At 30.7% G+C, this 16,921-nt stretch overlaps 1 protein-coding gene across 1 annotated transcript in view; it reads right to left on the reverse strand.

The window, feature by feature from the left end:
- Positions 1-16,921, reverse strand: part of EYS (eyes shut homolog) — a 1,986,267-nt gene that overhangs the window by 1,613,842 nt on the left and 355,504 nt on the right. Inside the window, 2 exon segments of the mRNA NM_001374351.1 lie at positions 1,862-2,028; positions 10,919-11,058. Of these exon segments, the coding sequence (NP_001361280.1) occupies positions 1,862-2,028; positions 10,919-11,058 (307 nt within the window).

Genomic DNA, 16,921 nt, shown 5'->3' on the forward strand with positions numbered 1-16,921 from the left:
TAGTTTCCTCTCTTGTCCATTGTGTTGTGGAAGTTTAGGCTATTGAGGTATTTACAGCTATAAATTTTATTCCCAGCACTGCATCACCCATATCCCATGAGTTTTTGTATCCATTTTCAATAATCTCAAAGTCTTTTCTAATTTCTCTTGCAATTTCATTTTGATACATTGTTTAATAAAGATTGTGTTATTTAACTTCCATGTAATTGTGAATTTACCAAGTTACTTATTGATTTTGATGTTTAATCTCATTCAATTTTGGTCAGATAATGTCCTTTTTATTATTTCAATTTTTTGAAATATATTACAGCTTGCTTTATAGCATAGTGTAGGATATGATCTATCCTGGAGAGTGTGCCATGTACATTTAAGAAGGTTATTCTGGTGGTGTTGGGTAATGTGTTTTATAGCTATCTACTATTTCTAGATGATTTATAGTGTTGTTCAAATCTTCTATATCTTAGTTGATTTACAGCCAAGTGTTATATCTGCTATTGAAAGTAGAATATTAGAGCCTCTAATTGTTATTGTTGGATTGGCTATTTCTCCCTTAAATTATTTTTTTAGCTTCATTATTTTGAGGCTCTGTTGTTAGTTGTGTATATACATATACATATATATATATATACACATACATGTTTGTAATCACTACCTTTTCTGATAGTTTGACTCTTTTATAATTATAAAATATCTTTCTTTTTCTCTAGTAACTTTTTCATTTTTTCTCTTAATATCTATTTTTTTCCCTGATGTTAGTATAGGCACTCCAGTTTTCTTCTTGATGCGGTTTGAATGATATTTTTTTATTGGTTTACTTTCAGCTTATTTGTATCTTTGAATCTAAAGTGTCTTCCGTAAACCATATATATACACACACACACACGTATACATAAAGTGTATCTTCTACAGATCATATATAGTTGACTAAATCAGAAAACAGCCAGTCTAAACATCTCTATCTTTTGACTGAATTTCTGAAATCACTTTATTTAAATATTTTTGATATATTTGAATTTATGCCTGCCATTTTACTTTTTGTTTTCCACATGTCTTATATCTCTTTTGTACCTCTATTTTTCTCATTCTAATTATTCTAATACTAGTTTCTTTTATACTAAGTAAATCTCTAGAGCAATATTTTATTTTATTGTATTTATTTTTTCGTGATAGGGTCTCACTCTGTTGCCCAGGCTGGAGTGCAGTGGAACAATCATAGCTCATTGCAGCTTCTAACTCCTGGGCTCAAGTGATACTTCTTCCTCAGCCTCCCAAGTAGCTAGGACTACAGGTGTGCACAACCACACCTGGCTGATTTTTTAAATTTTTTGTAGAGACAAATTATCACTATGTTGCCCAGGCTGGTCTCAAACTCCTGGCCTCAAGCTATTATCTTGCCCTGGCCTCCCAAAACACTGAGATTACAGGCTTAAGTCACTGTGCCAGACCCTGAGGACAACATTTTAATTTTGTTAATGCTAATTTTACTAAAGCATATGAGTTTTTGTTTTGTTGTTGTTGTTGTTGTTTGTAGTTGCTTTGGAGCTAATCGTACCCATCTTAACTTAGCAGAATTTGCCACAGATTTATGCTAACTTAATTCTACAATGATATAGAAAAGTTATTTCTATACAGATCTATTCCTTCTTCCCTTCTTTTATTGTGCTAGAATTGTTATACATAACATGTATTATGTAACATAATATATAATAACTATATATGTATATGTAAGTGTTTGTTGTGGAAATTCCAATCATTTTAATCCACAAAAAGATTGTTACCATGAAACAGTTCAATTATGACTATCAATTTAATTATAACTTTTTGATATGTGATATTATCTGCTCAAATGATACATAAATACCTGGGTCTATTAATTTCATCTTTACAAATAGCTTCATGTTGACACTCATTTTCTTGATCATCAGTTGTATTTTCCAGATACATGTTGCCAGCCCATCTGAGAAAACATAGATACAGATATTCCTGACTGTCTTCTTCACTCAAACAACTGCATCCATTTGCACAAATCTATAGCAACAAAAGAAGTAAAAATGTTATAAATTCCCATCACTTACTACAATATTACAATTGTGACCTGAGACACCACAATAGATGCCTCTCTGTCTACTAAGATGAAACCTAGGGTTAAGGAAACAGAAGGTAACTGTAGGACAAGGGTTCAAAGCTTGGCTGGCACAGCAATTCCCTAAATTTCTAGAGCTACCAGAAAAACCACACCCTTGCTAAACTCCCTAATAGGAGCTATCAGTCAAATTGTCGTTTCATTTCTAACTCTGATTTACAACCAAGGCCACCATAACCCTTATCAGACAGAGAATCGCCTTACAAAACACTTTTCTGATAAGCAATTGTAGGCCTCAAACCAGTTTCAGGCAGTTTATACAGACAAGACATAAACTGTCTTTGTGTCCTATAGTTCACTTTTTTTATGTGAACTGCCAAATTCTACCTCATTTTAAAGCTAAAGCCCTGCTTCAAAGAGAACATGGGATATATGTTACATATATGTTTACTCATTGAACATGTGCTTGACTGTCCCCCATAAATATATATTGCTTTCCCCACAAACTTGCTGAATATGTCTGACTCTATTTTGAACACAGACCTTATGAGGCACAAAAATCACCCTGCCCTTTACCACTTCTAAGAGAGCACCTTGGGTCCACATCAGAGATGAAGTTTTCCCAGTTATATTATTTGGCTCTGTTTCTTCAGCCAAATCTCATGTTGAATTGTGATTCTGACTGTTGGAGGTGGGGCCCGGTGGGAGATGATTAAATCATGGGGGCAGTTTCCCCCTTGCTGTTCTCCTGATACTGAGTGAGTTCTCCTGAGATCTGGTTGTGTAAAAGTATATAACACCTCTCCTTTTACTCTCTCTCCTGCTGCCATGTGAAGACCATGCTTGCTTCCCCTTCACTTTCTGCCATGATTGTAAGTTTTCTCAGGCCTCCCAGCCATGCCTCCTGTAGAGCCTGTGGAACTGTGTGTCAATTAAACCTCTTTTCTTTATAAATCACCCAGTCTCAGGTAGTTCTTTATAGCAGTGTGAGAATGGACTAATACACCCAGTTAGCAAACGGATATCACAAATAAACTCTTCTTTCTACTATTTAGTCTTCCTGGTAGTCTTTTGGATGACACAATCATTTCAAAGTTTGAATTTCAAGCTTTCATTTATTTGTTGAAATAATATGTTTCTTTAGCAAAGATTAAAAAAATCAGTTTTGATTTATGTCAAAATCATTTTTAATAGTCAAATTGTTTATACTCAAATTGTGACAAAAATATATATGTATGTGTATATATATGTATGTATATATAAGTACTGAATATATGTACATTTATTACACATTTTTTAAAATTCCATTTTATTTTAACCAAATTTTTATAGACATTTTTTAAATGTTAACTGATGTGATGGAAATAGCATTGTATTGATAGACAGATCCATGGAAAATCTATTTGTGGTTTTGCTAAATAGTTTTTATCCTTCAGTGGTTTACTTGTTTTCTCCTTTAAACTGATAGTAAAGCTTTACTGGATTCCTTATTAAAAGTAAATTAAATAACATCTTTCACACGTTTGTTTAATATTTTCATAAAGTTATGATGCCATGTTTTATTGAAAATTATATTTATATTTTTAACAGCTTTAAAAATCTTCCACAGATATGCCCAATGGATTCACCTGATGGTTAGGTAAACTGTCGGAAGAGAAATGCACTTCTTATGGAGTGCTTAAGCACAGGTATATATTTATATATTTACATATACATATATTCCTAATTTCTACAAGTAAATTCAAATGACAATAAAACTTTACTATCTTTAAAAACATTTCTCTGCATATTTTCACATTTTCTTTTTGGTTTTGGTTCATAGCCAACAAGTTATTTTCCACCTGTAGCAACAAAGATTAGGAATTTAGTTTCATGGTCTGATCCTTTATTGGTATCTAAATAGATGAATGTTTCATAGAGATTCACTCTCGTTGAATTAGAATCAAATGAGAATCTGTCTTTTCACTTTCTACATAGAGCTCAAAACAAGTAAGAAAGTCAAATCTACTAGGAAGTAGAATAGTTCTTTGACATGAACGGATAATAAAGTGTTATTTACACTTGCCCCAAGTCTAAAATATTACAATTGAAGCTATAAGTTTTCTCTGTGTCTGTGTGTCTATGTGTTTGTAATTCACAAAGGCTTTCACTTCTGTTTGAGTATGTAATGATTTTCTATATCCAGAGGATATTAGTGGTAAAGATTTTTTCAATTAAAGGAGCACTATTATAACTGGCTTACAAATTTAATAAACACTCATATAAGAAGCAAGAAATTCCAGCATTTTATGACACTACTTTATTTTTCTATCTATCTCTATCTCTATATCTACAGGTAGTTTAGCTTTCTGAGATTTGAGACTATATTGAACATTATAACTTACTGTGTTTTTCTTTAAAAAAATGAGAATATTCTCTTTTGTTACCTCAGAAAAATTACCAAAGTTAGAAAGTTGATTTGGCTATAAAGCTATATTTTCTAGCTTATAAACCTTATTCAAAATTTGTTAATTTTTAAAATATTCTTTATGGAAAAATGCCTAATGTATTATTTCTGCACCTTAAATATAATTAGAAAATATGAAACACCAAAACTTCAAATTGCCCATTGTATTTTTAATTATTATATATCTATATTACAAAATAATACATAATTAAATCTTGAAAGAGAGCAATAGTTTAACAAGGAATATTAGTATAGAATTTGGAATAGGACAGACTTATTTCATATAACTATGTGCTTTCCCTTTTATTTTCAAAATAATTATTACTGGTATTTAAGAAAATCTGAAAGAACTAAAAAGTTGAATAATGAGTTTTTCTCTTGGCTATACCTCAAAAACCACATAACATTTTGTGTAAGGGATGTGATACGAACACCTAAATTACATCTAATGCTCTGGTTGAGACACTTTTATTAAATGGGAAAGATGGTGAATTATTTTATGCTGCAGTTATGTACTATATCTAAAAACTATTGCAAGTAATTTCTGGGACTAAAAAATAATTTTGGATTTCAACATGATTTCTCATCTGTTCAGGTAGTCTAGACATCTACTAGAATTTTGGTTTTCTATAATTAAATTTACAGATAAGAAGTCTCTCAGAAAAATTAGCAAGAGAGTAAATTATATCAGTAGACATATAGAAACTTGAATCTGCCTTGTAAAGCAGAGGAAAGATTTCTCAACTTTGTGTATACAGAGAAGCAAAGATCTGCTTAAAGGAGTCCATTAATCTTTAAAAATTTTACACAAAAAATTCTATCAAACATTCTATCAAAACGTTACATCAAACGTGTTAAGCAATTTTGGACTGAATAGGGGTCGGCAACCCTAACTCCTGTATTTCACAGATCAACTGTATATATATTATGTACATAAAATATATAATTAATTATTAAACTTTGATTGCCCAAAAACCCCAATATTACAAAATACACACAAGTTAAATTAGAAGTTTTATTCTAGATATTTTAAAATGTTTACTTGATGAAGGAATGCAATAAAATCATGATTTTGGACAGTGGAAGATCTTTTCTTCCCAAAGGAAACAGAAGTAAAACAAACAGCTGGAAATTCCCTTTTTGATAATTCATTACTAGTAATGTATATACATAACACAATATTATTACACCAAAATCACTTCATCTGCAGAGAAATTAACCTTCCTGAAGGATATTTATAACATACTTACAGACAATGTTCTGCATAGGTAAATAAAACAACTCTAGTTAAATAATGCCAGCTATCATTTCAGGGAATATTGTGTAATTTTCTAGAAATAATTTTGTCATATCCACGTTATATTAGTACATATGGTCACTTGGCAAAGGACTCTGTGGGAAAAAATTCAGTAAGATCTAATATATGCCCTTTATTTTGTCATTTTGACCCTTGTTATTAAATAGATAAATAAAGTGACTTCAGAGGTGAAAGTGACTTTACTTAATCATGATATGTAGAAAGCTGGATCCTTAAAATAATATCTGTCAAGGTAAAAATTGCACCAAAGTTAGATAGGTAATTAAATTTTATTAAAAACTATTGAAATAGGGGACGGAAACTAAACTCAATTCTCCAAAAATAGAAAGCAGGAGAGATTTTAATTGCGAACTTGAACTAATAAAAAATAACAGCAGTCCTCCCTTATTGTTGGTTTCACTTTCCATGCTTTCAGTTACCATGGTTCAAAAATATGTTAGTACAGTTTAGTAAGATATCTTGAAAAAGAGAGACCATAGTCACATAACTTTTATTATAGTATACTGTTATAATTGTTCTATTTTTATTAGTAGTTGTTGTTAAACTCTTTTTGTGCCTGATTTATAAATTAAACTTCATCATAGGTATGTATGTATAGAAAAAATACAATAAATATAGGGTTTGATACTATTCACAGTTTCAGGCATACACTGGGGTCTTGGAAAGTATCCCTGCAGTTAAGAGGGAAGACTGTTATACTTGATGTCACTAGAGAAGAGTTTGATCAATGTCAATGTGTCAAGCAGATTGAGTTATTACTGAGTTTGCAAGGATTTTGCTCTGTGAGTAGGCCTTCTGTAGAGTACACAGGGAAGTAAGAGTACTATTTTCTTTGATGTTTACATTTCAGAGACATGGTTCCAAGGTCCTTGATACAGACATCCCGTGCATCCTTAAACTGGCAAGAAGTTGGAAGAAGATTTACATACATTTCAAAAAGGCAGATAATTTACAACTGAAAAATTTTTAAAGTACATCCTATAAGAAAAAAAGAGTGCAGGGGCCTGTAGGCAATAAGAACCTGTCTGAAGTTTAGTAAAGGTGAGGGAAAGAGGAAGGTTGTTTTGGCTATATATTTAGCTAACTAAAAGGAAACAGATTTTAAAAATCATATCTGGATGAATTAAAGTTCAAATTTATACTGGATTAAGACCTAGTCATAAATTCTGAAATAAAATAAACTTGGTAAAAACCTTTCACATCCCAAATTTTAGTGCTCCATGGACTCTTCTACTTTGCTTGAAATTCACCTTCCCTTCCCAGTAATTCATAATAATATATAATTTTATAACATTTTTGTAGCAGGGGTGTAGAAAACAGATAAACTTATTTATAATTATGTGTTTCCATTCCAGAAGCATTTGCATTTAAAAGGACCTCACTCAGAGAAGGAACACATTTTAATACAAAAAAAATAAAAGAACACTCTTGGAATTTCTGTCTTTGATGATGAAAACTAAAATAAACCTAATTTTCCATCATGCGTTTCAAAATACTGAGAAAAAGCAAGACTAACTTACTATTTACTCCATGAAATACTTGCTTCTGGAACATAAGACTGTGAACCAACTAAAATAAGTTATTTACAAAGACTAACAGTTTGCACATCAAGACTCACTTTAAAGATTCTCAGTATATTGTGCCACCAATACGAAGCTTTCCTTCATAAACTCTAACCAATCCCCGCTAAATACCCTCTACAACTGACTCAAGGCTCTACACCAAATAAATAACTTTCCACAACTTCTCCCATCTAATGCACTACGAAGACTCTACTAAGGTGTTGTTTTCCCTTATTGAAAGACGTCTAAAATAATTAGTTTTTCTCCATCAGCAGAATTGCCTGGTGGTCTTTTGGAGGGTAAAAAGTGAATAAATCCAAAGTTTCACAAAATCTCATTAAAATGCCCTCACTCTCAAGGCTGGATAGCAACCAATGCACTACCCTGAGACCGCTGGATATTCTCTCCAACTGTGAAAGTGACATAGGTACCGTATCAAGTCTAAACTCCAATTTTTTTCATCAACTTCACAAATGTTATGTTTCTGTTGTTTCTTAAGAATAAAAAAATTTCAGATATATATAAATAGGAAAACTCTCCGTCTTCATCACTTTTTCCGGTGAGTCTATAAGAGGAAGTCAGCTGGGAGAGGAAAGTGTGGGTTCTGTAAGTGCATCATTCAAGTGTTCTAAATAAGCGATGAGTTCAGATGATCACATCACTCTGGTGTTCCTTTGTGCAACATTTTTATTGTCACCTTTTAAAAAATCTTCTAAACACTCTTAGTTGATTTGAAATTGATTGATCTTTTGAATTTTCTGGAGACATGATATTGTACAAATGCTTGCTGACATAAGTTTTCACAGGTTCTTCTCAGTCTTTTATACCTGGACACCACAGATTCCTCCCCTCATATTGTAAGCCGTATACATATCTCTCTAACTGGCATAATTTCTCAAAGGACAATGTGAAATTGCAGTGACCACTCTGGGGAAATTTTGACATGAACAAGATTGTTTATTTGACAGATCCAATAGAACAAAAAGGGAAAAATCCTCATGAGGAGATTCTCTGCCCTGTATGTCTAATAGAGAGATTACTGTGTATTATACAAAACCTCCTCTTTCATTTTCATGCTTCTGGGATTAAGAAGCACTAGATTTTTAATTATATGGCTCTGTGGAATTGTCAAGTATGTGAGTTGTTTAAATTATCTATAATAATTTGTTCTTGTGTGTTTGAAAATAGGTTTATCTGCATTTAAGCATCTCAAATGCTGTGCAGAAGGGAGATAATCAAACTTTGCAATCATAATTTTATATCTACCAGAATCTAGATAAACTTCATTTATTCATTTTTCACTTTTTCTCCTTTTCTGTTTTGCTTAGAAAAAATGGAAATTAATTGATCATAAATATTTTTATAACATTCTATATTGCCATTCTAGGATGATTTTTCAGATATTCTACATTTTACAATGAAAGGAAATGATTAACTGTGCTTTATTTACGTGATTTCTCTTCCCAAAATTTTAACAAATCAGGAAAAGCATTCATGTGTATGGGTAATATTGTTAGTCTTTTAGTTGAGAAAAAAAACTGGGCTCCACAGAGCTTTGGCTTAATCTTAAAGTTTTGATTTTTCAAAATACATAAATACTGAGGTTTGCTTATTTATATTAGGACATATGTATTTATTTATTTTAAAGAGGTTTATTTATTTAAAAAGGACTCATGTAATTTTTAAATAAATGACACTTCAGATAAATTAGCCTGATTTAATTTAAGAGAAATATTCTATAATTATGTCCTCAAATTGTCTGATTACACAAATCTAAAATTGACATAATTGAAATTTTAATAACAGATATAATTTAAAAGGGTTGAATCTTGTGAATTCTTACTAATTTTACTACACTGATGTATTAGAATGTTTTATTGATGATACTACAAATCATAAGAACTTAACATGATTGTGTAAGTTTGCAATTTCTAAATATTTAGTCAACATTAAGAACTTACACAGATATTTAATCAAATTAATCAAATTATTTTGGATGTCTGAACAATTAATCAAATTAATCAATTATTTTGGATGCCTGAACAATTCCTAATTAAGAAAAATATAAAAACATAGTCTCTAAATATAGATTTAAATTACCTCTGTCCTTATAGAATGGAAATAAGGTGTGCAAATACAGTTGAAGGATGTGTATTTATATTTATTTTGTCTATGATAAAAGTTGTTAAAGTTATATAAAATGTGTAATCATAAAGTAATAAAATAGCCAAAATGATCTTAGATTGCTATATTTGTGTATTTTCTTGAGTCTAAAGAAATTGTCTAATTAATTAAAGTTGGTGATTTATATTATAAAAGGATACTGAGAACTAGAAATACATAAACAAAACAACAAATACGATTTGCTTGTTCCTAACAAAGGTTTATAGTTACTGAATTATTAAGTGTATTATAATATGTAACTATTTTTAATATACTGATAAAGCTAAAAGTCTTAAAGATAAAGCTGTAATGTAATCATACATATAGTGATATATATGTGATTGGCTAAATATATATATATATGTAAGAATGTATTAAGCTTACTTCATGTATTTATGACTTGTAAACATATCAAAATATATTTGAGGGCATACTTTCAGATGTTCTGTGGTATTTGAAGTCTTTTTGCCTGTAGTTGTAATGCCTCTAGATGGCAAATTTGAAGGCAATAGTGACTTGTATCAGTTTTTACAAGGTTGACTCAATATAAATTGATATATTAATAAAGAAAAGGGCTTACAAGTCTTTACTGAAAAGTATACAATACGCAGAATTAAAATATGACTTTCTTAAAATGACCAAATTAGGATGTATCAAGACAAGATAGGTTACAAATACTTTGTTAATTCTCTTTTTGGAAAATTCTTGAATCATTTTAACAAAAAGTTTCTGTTCCTGAGTTGTTTAAAATGAAGATTCTCAAATTTTTCTTAATTATTGTTACATATTAAAAAATATAATCTTAATTTGTATAAGACAGTGGTGAGGGGATAAAAGGAGGGCCTCTCTTTTATTCTTGCCATAGGCCTCACAATTTTTAGTGATGGAACAGCCTAGAGATTAGAAATTATTTTCATTTATTTTTATTTATTTTATTTTTTAAGTAGCTTGCTTGTGTAAGAGATTAGAAATCTCTCAGAGATTTAAACATATCCAAAAGACAAATGCATTTCATTATGATCTGTAAGCAAAAAAAGTGGCATCATCACAACTGTATTTGAGAGGCTTTAGTCAGCCTACAAATTATAACATTAATAAAACACAAGAAGACTAGGAAAAAAATGATTCTTCAAAATTTTTACCTTCCCATATTATAAATGTATGAAGTAAATATAAATTTCCAAGTAGGCTGTTGGGAATTTGTTTACGAAGTTATATTTAAACTATGCAAACTACATATTTTGAATATTGAAGAATCTGTAACCTAAACATTTCTAACTTTCTAAAAATCAGACAATTACAAGCTAAAGAGAAAAATGAAAAGCAACTACATAAATTTACCTTACCTCTTTTGTGCCTTCACGTGGGAACCAACATGAAGAATTATAATCTTCAGGATCGTTCACATAGATTGCATCTTCAGTGCAGTTTGCAGCCAGAAAGAAATAGGCATCAATAACCCCTTGGCACTTTTCACCTTCAGATCCTTTAAAAAAAAAGAGAGATAAAAAATTAAATAAACTCTTACAAACTTGAATTCACAATGAATTATTAAGGACTGTGGTCAAATTACGTGAAAAGATAAATTTGACAACATCTGCCACAAAATAAGTTCCTGTAGGTATATGTTATTGAATTTGAAGGGGACCTCAAAGACCAACATTCTCATTTTAAACATGAACTGAGAAATACAGCATCACAAGAAGAAGAAGACACAGCTCCCAGGCCAATTCATTTTTTTAAATAATAAAATATTGACTAAACTGTAATTAATAATTATAAGAAAGGATGGTAGAACCATAAAAAGAACACTGTCCTATAACAAAAATAAAAGCAGAGATTGCAAAAGAGCAGAAGAAAGAAGGGACCTATATTTAAGACAATGTGACCTATATTCAAGAGGAAAACTAAAATTTTAAGGCTCAGACCTAGAATTCTCAGACAAGGGCTTTAAAATGATTCTATTAAATTTTCTGAAAAATCAACAGGAAAAGATGAATAAAATAGATAATTAGATAAGGAATTAGGGAATGAGAGATTTTGAAATTGTAGGAAAAACCAAACAAAAAAAATGGTAAATCTCAGAATTGAAGGGAAAAAGGAGTTAATTAAACTGGGCTGAGAACCCGTTATTGGTCATTAATAGCGGTAATGAACATAGAAGACCTGATCCAATCTTTTTGTAAACATGACTACATCTCCTAGTAAATAAACAAAAAATATTTGTCAGAGGACAGTATTTATCTAAAGAATCTTTTAGCAAAATATCTCTGGCTTTGGATTGCTTATAGTAAACAAATCTAAACTACAGGGACTCGCAAGGCATCATTTCATGGAAAATACAATGTAAGCTATGCATTTTACAACTGATTTGTAAATTAGAAATTATTCATAAACTGACGTCTCCCTACCATGTGAATATCTCACCAAGAAATCTCACATATTACTGGAAAAAAAGAAGGAGCTAGGAACCAAGCACAATATCCCAAATCTCTTCAATCATATGTATGTAATTTGACTGTCTATAAATTTAAGATTACAGAAAATTACGGCTATGTTAATAAAACAATTAATGGATGAGATTATCAGAAGATCAAACACAAGAGAAGAAAAGATCAGTAAATTTAATGATAGGTCAATAAAAATTCTACTTGTAACATTCTGAGAGTAATTAACTCAAACAAGATTATGTTAGCTCCATATAATTAATTGATATGTGTTCCTCCCTCTGTGTTTTTGTGCAAATTTATATAGTATTAGAATGAATACTTTATTGAAAATTTGGAGAACTTTAATAGAAGGCCATATATTTCAAGTATGCTTTTGTGGGATGATTTTTAAAACTATTTTATTCAGTTATTTAAGAAATTGTAGGATTATTTAGAGTTGAAATTTATGATTTGCTCAGTTTTTCCAACTAGTATTTTTTTAGAAATTTATCCATTTCATTTAAATTGTCCAGTTTATTAGCATAAAGTTTTTCATAATGATATATCTGACTAAACATTTGGATTTAACTCTTAACTTTTTCCCTCTGCCTCCCAAGACCGCAAAAAAAGAGATAATTAAAAAAATAAATAAAACAAACGTTTTAACCCACAAAAAAGAGTGAGAAGACGAAAAAAAATGATACACTGACTAAATTAGCAGAAAGGCTACAGCCAAAACACAAATGAGGGGACATAATTACAAAAAAAAAAATTGGCCTAGCAGAAATACTGAGATGCTCTGGGTTTAAAAAGCATCTGAGAATCTGATACTAAGGTGGGCTCTGGAAACAAGATTAGTTGACACTGAGAGTCTCTCTCCCAACTCAGTGATCCAGATTATTATTCTAACTCCTCACTCAGCTTTACAAACAAACAATTTCCGAGGTTTATTTTCAGGAGTTAAAGAATCTCAGGGGCTCCTGCCTTAAGGATACCAAGCTCCTTGAGGGTCCCCTAGCGAAAGCCTAGTTGCCATCCTGCAACCCTGTCATAGAGCTCCAGTCATCATGGCCCATCCTTGTATGGTCAGTTTCCAGTCAGCCTTCTTAGTTCCTCACCGTTAAATATGATCACCCCACATTTGGCAGAAAGACTCCAAACGAGAGAGAACAAATCTTCATAAACAGTATTTACAGAAAACTGAGACACTAGGCAAAAAAGAAGAAAATTAAAACAAACAAAACTATAACATTTTTAGAGAGAGAAGAAAAGCCATTTTACCCTTATTGAAAAAAAAGTCAGAAATGTGTATAATTTAAAGGATGGAAAACTGCCCTAGATTATTACAAATATAGTAAAACAAATTAAAAATTCAAACTTATTTTGAGATATTCAACTGGGGGAATGGAGTAGAAAATAAAACAATTTGAAAAGAAATAGGAAAGAGAAAAGAAATTATGAGAAAACGAGAGGATCAATTTAGGAGATGTGATACCCAATTTTTGGAATTGGGGCTACAGAAAAAAACAGGAAAAAGGACTTTTTAGGGGAAAAAATACAGAAACTACCTAAAAATGGAAAGACCCATGCTTCCAAATAGAAGAGTTTAACAAGAGACAACAAGAACATACTATGTAAAAGTCTCAACATTGTGAAATTTCAGAACACTGAGCAAAAAACGTGGAAAAGTGTTCCACAGAAATAAACACAAATTACACATAAAAAATCACAAAGTTGTCTACTATACACATGATTCTACACTGTTGCATGCCTTTCTTTGACCTTATCATGTATCTCAGTCCTAGATGAGTTCTACATTCATTTCCATATTTATGTTTATTCTTTTTCTTAATAACCAATGATACCAGTTATAAAATTACACCTATATTATTTAGCATGTGGATGTATTCTCAATGATCAGAAGGTTAGGTCAAATGGTATAGAATTTGTAATATTGAAAGATATTGCAAAACTATCCCACTTAGATATTATAGTGATTTTACATTATTGCCAGCAATGGATAGTCATTAAATTGTCCAATTCTAAAATTTTTGCCAGGCTAAGAGGAGAAAAATTACATACTTACAGTGTTTTTTAAGTTTGCTTTGATTGCATTATGAATGGAGCCTAGCATTTTCCCCACATATTTAGGGATACTCTCTGTGTCTTCGTATGTAAACTGTGTGTTTATATTACTGACTTACCTGTCAGGCTTTTCAGTTTTTGCTTCTTAATTTCTAAGTTATTGATATATTCTTGATCCTAATCTATCTTTTGTGAAGTAAAATGTTTCTGCAGTGTTTCTTTTGCATTTTGATTTTTACGTCTTTCATAAGCAGATACTTTTACTTGTCTTGTAGTAAAATTCACCAGTCTTTTCTTTCTGACATCAACATTTTTAGTATTAACTATAAACATCTTCCCCATCCATTTTTTTTGTTTTTCTCTTTGAGTTTTTGTGGGTAAATACTAGGTGTATATATTTATGGGTTACATGAGATATTTTGCTACAGGCACATAATGCATAGCAATCACCTCAGGGAAGATAGTGTATCCATCACTTCAAGCATTTATCCTTTCTTTGTGTTACAGATAATCCAATTATGTTCTTTTAATTACTTAAAAATGTACAGTAAATTATTGTTGCCTGTAGTCACCCTGTGGTTCTATCAGATACTAGATCTTATTAATTATATCTAATTATATTTTTGTACCCATTATCTATCCCCACTTCCATCCACCTCACTATCCTTCCAAACCTCTGGTAACCATCATTCTACTCTCTATCTGTATGAGTTCCATTGTTTTAATTTTAAGCTCCTACAAATACGTGAGAACATGTGAATTTGTGTTTCAGTGCCTGGCTTATTTCACTTAACATAATGACCTCTAGTTCCATCCATGTTGTTGCAAATGACAGGATCTCATTTTTTTATATAGCTGAATAGTATTCCATTGAGTAAATATACCATATTTCCCTTACTCATTCATCTGTTGATGGACACCCAGGTTGCTTCAAAATCTTGGCTATTGTGAACAATGCTGAAGTAAACATGGAAGTGCAGATATCTCTTCAATATACTTACCCCCTTTCATTTGAGTATATACCTAGCAGTGGGATTGCTGGATCATATGGCAGTTCTATTTTTAGTATTTTTTAGGAACCTCCAAACTATTCTCCACAGTGATTGTACTAATTTACATTCCCACCAACAGTGTACAAGGGTTCCCTTTTCTATACATTCCTGCTAGCATTTGTTATTGCCTGTCCTTTGCACTAGGGTGAGATGACATCTCATTTTAGTTTTGATTTGCATTTATCTGATGACCAATAATGTTGAGCACATTTTCATATGTCTGTTTGCTATTTGCATATCTTCTTTTGAGCAACATCTATTTAGATCTTTTTTCCCATTTCTAAAAATCATATTATTATTTTATTCCTGTAGAGTTGTTTGAGCTCCTTTTGTATTCACGTTATTAATCCCTTGTCAGATAGATAGTTTGCAAATATGATATATCATTCTGTGAGTTTTGTCTTTGTTGTTTCCTTTCTTCTACAGAAGCATTTTAACTTGGTGTGAGCTCCTTTGTCTATTTTTTGTTTGATTACTAGTGCTTGTGGGGTATTACTCAAGAAATCTTTGCCCAGTCCAATATGCTGGATAGTTTCCCCAATGTTTTCTTTTAGTAGTTTCATAGTTTGAAGTCTTAGATGCAAGTCTTTAATCCATTTTGATTTGCTTTTTGTATATGGTGAGAGATAGGGGTTTAGTTTCATTCTTCCCCATCCAAATTTACAAAGCATTTATCCAACATTCTCCAATATTTTTATACTTTCTTTTTTATGTATTAAAACTTTTATCTATTTCAGTTTAATCCAGAGAATGTTTAAAGGTATACACAAGTCCAATTTTTTTTCAGATGGCTATCCAGTTGTTCCATGTTAATTATTAAATAGTCCCTACTTATTCTAATAATCTGAGATGGCAGTTTTATTATATGTTATATATTTTTTCATGTCTTGGATTCGTTTTGATACTTTGTATTTTGTCATATTTGTTGACTACCAATGCAGTGGTGCTATGCTTTTCATTAATAAAGCTATGTAATCTACTTTAATATATGGCAGAGCTCATTCTATACACCACTTGTCCAAACGATGCACTTTTGCAGAGTACACTTGGCTTTATTTGTCTTTTATTCCATGTGAACATTAAGAAATAAGATGTCAATTTCATAGAACACAAAGATAACACCATTATTTTATTAAAGTCTCAATAAACCTATAAAATAATATGAAGAGTTGAAATGTTTAAAAGTTGTATCTCCAGTATAATATAAGTTTTTCAGGGGGAAGATTATTATTATTATTTTAAATTTACAGATGAAACTGTATGTATCATACATAAGGTTATGATTATGTATGTATGATATACAACATGATATTTTGAAGTATATACACATTGCAGAATAACCAAATCTAGCTAATTAACGTATGCATTACCTCATATAGTTATCATGTTTGTGGTAAGAACACTTCTGAAATTATAAAACTCACTGGCAAAAGTAAACATATTGTAAAATTCAAAATACTCAAATACTGTATGGTAGTGTGTAAATCACTAATATAATTAGTACAAAGGTTGAAAGAAAAAACTATTAAGAATAATCGTATCTACAGTGTAATAAATCTTTAGAATTTTCTTTCAGATTATGTATGCATGCACCTATACTACAGCAATATCTAAAGTTTTCTCTATGTAGAAGTTGCATATTTTTGTTAATTTTAGTCCAATGCATTTTAACATTTTAACTCTTGTTTGTAAGAAATATTTTCTTATGATTTAATTAGCTTTGTTCTGTTTATTAAAGTTGTTTATTTCTAATTAGCAATTTAATTAAGAGAATTCTCTTTCA

This window comes from Pongo abelii, chromosome 5 (assembly GCF_028885655.2).
Source record: "Pongo abelii isolate AG06213 chromosome 5, NHGRI_mPonAbe1-v2.0_pri, whole genome shotgun sequence".
Classification (NCBI taxonomy): Eukaryota; Metazoa; Chordata; class Mammalia; order Primates; family Hominidae; genus Pongo; species Pongo abelii.